The sequence below is a fragment of the Alligator sinensis genome, unplaced genomic scaffold (assembly GCF_000455745.1).
Source record: "Alligator sinensis unplaced genomic scaffold, ASM45574v1 scaffold211_1, whole genome shotgun sequence".
Classification (NCBI taxonomy): Eukaryota; Metazoa; Chordata; order Crocodylia; family Alligatoridae; genus Alligator; species Alligator sinensis.
In genome coordinates this window covers 2703742-2709782 of record NW_005842024.1, presented here as the reverse complement: position 1 = coordinate 2709782, position 6041 = coordinate 2703742, and the positions used below count along the sequence as shown (strand labels likewise).

General features: G+C 41.2%; 1 protein-coding gene across 1 annotated transcript in view; it reads left to right on the top strand.

The window, feature by feature from the left end:
* The window catches only part of GALNTL6 (polypeptide N-acetylgalactosaminyltransferase like 6), a gene marked incomplete at its 5' end in the record, with an annotated part of 168587 nt that overhangs the window by 147602 nt on the left and 14944 nt on the right, over positions 1 to 6041 (top strand). The window contains one exon of the mRNA XM_006022236.2: positions 2276 to 2392. Within this exon, the coding sequence (XP_006022298.1) occupies positions 2276 to 2392 (117 nt within the window). The remainder of the gene's footprint in view (positions 1 to 2275; positions 2393 to 6041) is intronic.

Below are 6041 nucleotides of genomic sequence, written 5' to 3'. Positions count from 1 at the left end.
GGAATGCTCAAAACCTCTGAAATACTGGATTTAATTCTCTGCAGTGATTTTCATGGCATCTTGATATGTACTTTACATCTCCCAGTCTCAGTTACTTATTTATATAATCTCTGTAAAATAATGTATATTTATGTACACTCTATTGTTTATACAATAATATTTCTGTCTCCATAACCACCTCTTTCCACAAGATGAAGCCAGACATAGAAGCTAATTGGGTGTCATAGTCTATAGATAACAACTGATCTCAGCTGAGTTGCCGTAAGTTCAGCTTTCCCTTATATCTTCTTTCTCTACAAAAGAGAGTGATCATCCAGGATTGCCTTGTTCTCTTTAAATCCTTTTCCAATTTTTCCTCTGTATCAAAATCCCAGAAGGCCTAAAGGGAAGGTGTATTTCCTTCTTTAAAACCTTCAAATGACTTGCACTGGTCTGAATTATCCTTCCATGGTTTATAGAGCTCTGTCCTGAGTCTATACCAGGTGCTGCCTTTGAAAATAGCTTGAGACTTCCTCACACTTCTTTGAGGGTTAAATTCTGTTTAGCTCCTGCCTGCCTGCGAAGTCATCAGTAATGTTCACAACTTCAGTGCAGATTTCCAGTGAGGTCACACACTACATTAATGCTACACAACCAGTTCCTTTTACAGGCCTCTTGGCAACTAAAATAATAACAGTTACACATAGTGTACAAGCAATAACTAACTTACCATTACAGCAGCACTGCAAGTAGGTAGGTCATTATTATTAGTTTCTCTATTTTATATGGGGATAAGCTGGTAGAGGAAGTAAATTTGCAAGTCACAGTCGCTAAGTAAGTCATTGGCCAGAGCCAAGATTTGAATTCAAAAGTTCCCGTCTTTCAATTCTGTGTTCTTTTTTTCAGTCTACAATGCCTAGGTAAAGCAAAGTTACAGACTATATGCACTTGAAATGTATTGTGGATGTATAATCTGTATGTGACTCTGCCCATGTGCTAGATTTCTGTATACAGCTCTAAAGGGGATGCTTTCTTTTTTTTTCTTTAATATCGAGTTCCACAATGCAGAGTTGTTTGATATTTTTAAATAATACAGTTTAAGAACCCAAATCTGGCACCTTTTCTTGTTATCAGTGGCACTCTCCACACGACTCTCTTTTATTCCTGTTTTCCAAGAACAGCATCAGTGCCATGTATGTGGTCTGATTGAAAATGCAGGACTAATTATTACTGAACAGTAAGTTACCTGCAATCTCAAAAGTGCTATTTTCCCTTTATGGGTAAGTTCAGTGGCTCACAATCCATATGGACAGAACATGCTCCACACACTTAGTGCAAATATAAGTGTTTCTTAAGACTTTGTATATTTAACATTAGTATGTGATCATATCTGCAACAATGTGGGTGCATATACACATGAAATTAATTTGATACAATAAACTCCGGCATAGTTTGTGCTGGAGTTTATTAGTCCCAGGCACATATGCTCCCAGGACTGCAGTATGTTGAGCCATGGTAGAGCAGCCCCAGCTGATGGGGCCCCGGTGGGGTTAGCTTGTAAACCTGGGGCTGCTCCAACCCGTCTCAACGTACTGTGAAGAGGCTGGCTAGGGCACAAGGGTGCTTCAGTGAGGGGCTAGCCAGTAGACAGCCCTTCACTGGTATACCTTCATGCCCTAGCCAGCCCTGGTCAGCATCTACACATGCATTGCAGTGGAGTAAATAACTCCCCCATAGGATAGTTTTTGTGTTTGGTAGTACTATCCTACAGTGGAGTTAATTAGTTTACTCCGGCCTAATAGCACTGCATATGTGGACCCTGATGCTTTACTGAGGAGTGAATTACTCCACTCTGCAGTAAATGTCTTGTATAGATGTGACCTGTTATTGTCAAAATAAGAATGGTTTGCATCTAAGCTTCAGAAAACTATAAGAGTCAGAGATAGGAACAGATGGTTTTTCCTTTGAATGAGCTTGAGCTGGATTATTTAGGTTGCAAAAGCAAAAAAGTAAAAGTAAACTTTGATGACTCCCCCCTCCCCAAATGTCCAGTCTCTGTTCCCAGCACTATTCCACAAAATACCTAACCTGGATTTCTTAATGCAATGTTTCAAGGTCTTCTGCAAGAAACAGTATTGCAAAGGAATATGTCAGTAAACATAAATAAGTAAGAGGTGTGTATCTATCCCTGTAATCTAACTAAACCATAACTAAGTCAAATTTCAAACTCCTATGTCCTAGGAAGTTGTATTCTGCATCTTAGTGTAATGTGAAATATCGTTTTTTGGTTTTACAGATTCGAAATGTGGCAGCCAATCTCTGTGTTGACAGTAAACATGGGGCCACAGGGACTGAACTAAGATTAGATGTCTGTGTGAAGGATGGCTCAGAACGGACGTGGTCGCATGAACAGGTATTTTAATAGTGAAAGAAGAAAAGAACTGTAAAATTATTGATTCTCTCTTCCAAATATTAAAGACTTTTCTCCTCTTTGTAAGACATTAAGCAAGGTGTGGAATATATTTTTATTGTGCTGTTAACTGTAATAACTTTTACAAAACAAACATTAATATAGCCTTAGAAATTCCACTACGTGTCTTTAATAGTTTTTCCTATCTTCTTTTATAAAAAAAAAAGTTGTTACACCTCAAATACTCTTAGAGCCTCCTTTATTCCTTTGTTTAAATTAGTTCCTAGCATTTTGTAACATGTCCATCTTTGACATGAAGTGTCAACATTTTCGAAATAACAAAGGAGTCTGTCTCCTCCATACCCCTTCCACCTAACAGCCATAATGACAAGATGAACCAAAAGGGCTTGAGAAAGTAGATTTAAAAAGAACTCAAATCAAGAGGTAAGAATGCTGATCTCAGCAGCTATATGGGCTTCTAGTACAAGCCACATGGACTAATATCCAAGGAAGCTAGAAAGAAGGAGATTGTAATCAAGACAAGAAGTGATGAGACCTTACCTAAATATTTTGGCCATGTGAATCGACAAATATTAGAAACATGGAGGAATATGAAGCTAGGTTTGTATACAGGCTTGACCAGTAGGTCATAGAAAAGGAGTGAAGATGATTTACAGGTTATGGGTTTGGGTAATGTAGAGAGGATAAAGAAATAGGACAGTACATTGGCTTTAGGATTGGGGTTTCCTATTATTTTATCCATGTTTAATTGAAACAATGAGATATCAGAGACTGGCTAAAATGCCCAGTTTTGTGCCGAGGGCTGGTGCCCTATTTGTTCCCTCCCAGTTACACTACTAAACCTATGTTTCCCAGAGAATCTGAGTTATTCCTATGTGACTGACACAAAATCATATGCACATTCATACAACAGAATATTTTTTTAGAACAGTACAAGATAGCATTTCCTTCAAGCCTTAATCACTTAGGTTTTTCCCTGTCTGCTGAGTTGCTTTAAAAAAAGGCTAGTTCCAGCACAGGTATTTCATATATGTTGTGTCTGAGGAGGTGAAAAATTATGTAAATACAGGCAAAAAATTAGATTTAGGATCACTTTTATTACTTTCTGAGTTACAACCTAGGCTAGTGAGGAGCGCTGATCAGTTTTGGTGGGAGCTGATCATCTTCAGTACTCATGAACCAGTACTCATCAGCACTGGTTGTTGAGGGTGGTGGTAAGCACGTCCCTGAATCAGTCCCTTAGTTTTGTTTCTAATTATAGACATCACTCCCTGCATTTCACCACAGTCTGAAACTGGAATATGTAGTTCAATAAAACTATCAGCAGAGGGCAGCTCCAGACAAGCAGTGTACCATGTTGGGAGAGGAAAGATAAAAAGGTTAATGAATGTTTAACTGTGAGAGATTTTCAGTTCTGAAAGCCAGTAAAAATGCAGATTCATCTGCACTGACATAAGGAGAAGTTCATCATTTTTAAAATTTAGATGAAAAGTAAACTGATTTTAACTTCAAAATATCACAGTCTGTTTTATCCTGGAAAAAGAAACAGGAGGCTTCTTTTCAATGTTACAAGAAATTACACTGTATCCAGAAGTTACACTTCCGACTTTGAGGAGCAATTGGGATTAGTTTATCCAGCTCTCAGTGTGAATTCTAAAAATACTGAGAAATGTTTCCAAGTACAGATGCTGTAAGAATTATTGCCCCCAGAAGAAAAATAGATTGGCAAAAATGTACACACATTTCCTTCTGAAAAGGGATTAATTTTTTTAAACTGAAAAACTCTGAAACTGAAAGGCAAAAAGATTGCAAAAGTATTTGTAGTGAGAAGATTCAGAGTATCTTCCCTAATATATAATGTCTATCATGCCACTGATGAAGAGATTGTTAATTTGATTACTTTTTAAGATACCTAATATTTACTTGGATTATTTTATGGCAAAATGAAGGATAGATAAAAAGAAGCATGTTTGGATGTTCAGATTTTCATATCAGGACTCAGAGTTTCTGAGCCCTGATGTGAAAGTCGTGCACCCTGCTGATAGGATCAAAAGGTGTGATTGTTGCCATGGTAGGAATCATTTTACTCAGCATTTTAAGGCTTCCAGTTAAAGTACGAAGGAAAGAACCAGAGAGTTCTTTCTCTAAAATCTCTCCGAAACCAATCGGTACTCTCTGAATCGATTTGGACAGATTCAGAAAGATTCAGAGATTCAGACATAGACACAGCTTTAAATATTTTTTCTACATACCTCTAGGTAGCAGGCGGCTCGTGAATGCTGTGATGCTGGGGTGCATGGAGTATCCCACAGAAGCAGGGGGATGCTCCCCAGCACGCTTGGCAGCAGACCTGGAAGAGGACCAGAAACACTTTCAGTCCACCTCCAGGTCCGCCTGGGAGCATGCTGTCCCCCCCCACCTTCCGTGCTCCCCCAGCTCGGCAACTGGTGCCTCTGGGCCTAGGGGAGGGCATCCAGGGTCCCTGCCATGGCAGATCGCCAAGCCAGGAGGAGGCATAGGAAGGCCCTCCAGCACGCTCCCCGGCAGACCCAGAAATAGCCCAGAAGTACTTCCGGCCCACTTCCAGGTTCACCACCAAGCACATGCAGGGCCCCCACCCCACCCCCGCACTCCTGTGGGATGCTTCATGCACCCCAGCATTGCAGCATTCACAAGCCACGCTGGTACCTCAAAGTATGTAAAAAAAAACAAAAAACATTTACATCTGTGTCTGTGTCCGAGTCACTGATTCTCCAAATCAGCATCGAATCTTCAGATTAAGATCTGGCTGAATTGAATCAGGGACAGTGATCTGAATCAACAAATTGAATAACTGTCCCTGATTCAGGCCAAATCCAAATCAAATAGGGCCTGCTTTGCGCACCCTAGTGATTATCACTTTGCCACTGAGAATTGTCAGAAAGCCATGAAGATGCTAAAGCCCTTGACTTCAGAAGGGCCAACTTCAATGAGTTTAGGAGACTAGTGGGGGAGGCATGAAGGGCCCAGAAGGTAGAGGAGACGGGAGCCCATGAGGGATGGTCGTACCTTAAGGGGGCGATCCTCCAGGCCCAAAGGATAACAGTCCCTGAGAGAAGCAAGGGGGGTAAGAGTGCTCAGAAACCCCCTTGGCTCAGCAAGGGCATTCAGCAATGCCTGAGGACTAAAAAGAAGGCGTACAACCAGTGGAAGGGAGGAACTATCACCAAGGAGGAGTACTCCTCCTCGGCCCAGTAGTGTAGGAGGGCTATTAGGAAGGCCAAGGCAGAGATGGAACTCAGGCTAGTGTCCAGGATTAAGGACAACAAAAAGTCCTTTTTCAAGTACATTGGGAGCAAGAAGAGGGCACCAGGCAATGTAGGGCCCCTGCAAGACACAAATGGTAATCTGGTGGCCACGCCAGACAAGAAAGCTGATATTTTTAACAGTTTCTCTGCCTCTGTTTTCCTGAACAGGAACCGGGATATCCCACCTACCAGAGGTAGGGACAATCTTGGGGATAGCTCTGTCAAGCCTTTAGCCAGTGCAGATGCAGTGTGGGATCTTCTGGAAGGGCTAGATATTTTTAAATCTGCAGGTCCAGATGCCCTCCACCCAAGGGTGTTGAGGGAGCTGGCAGGGATCATCACAG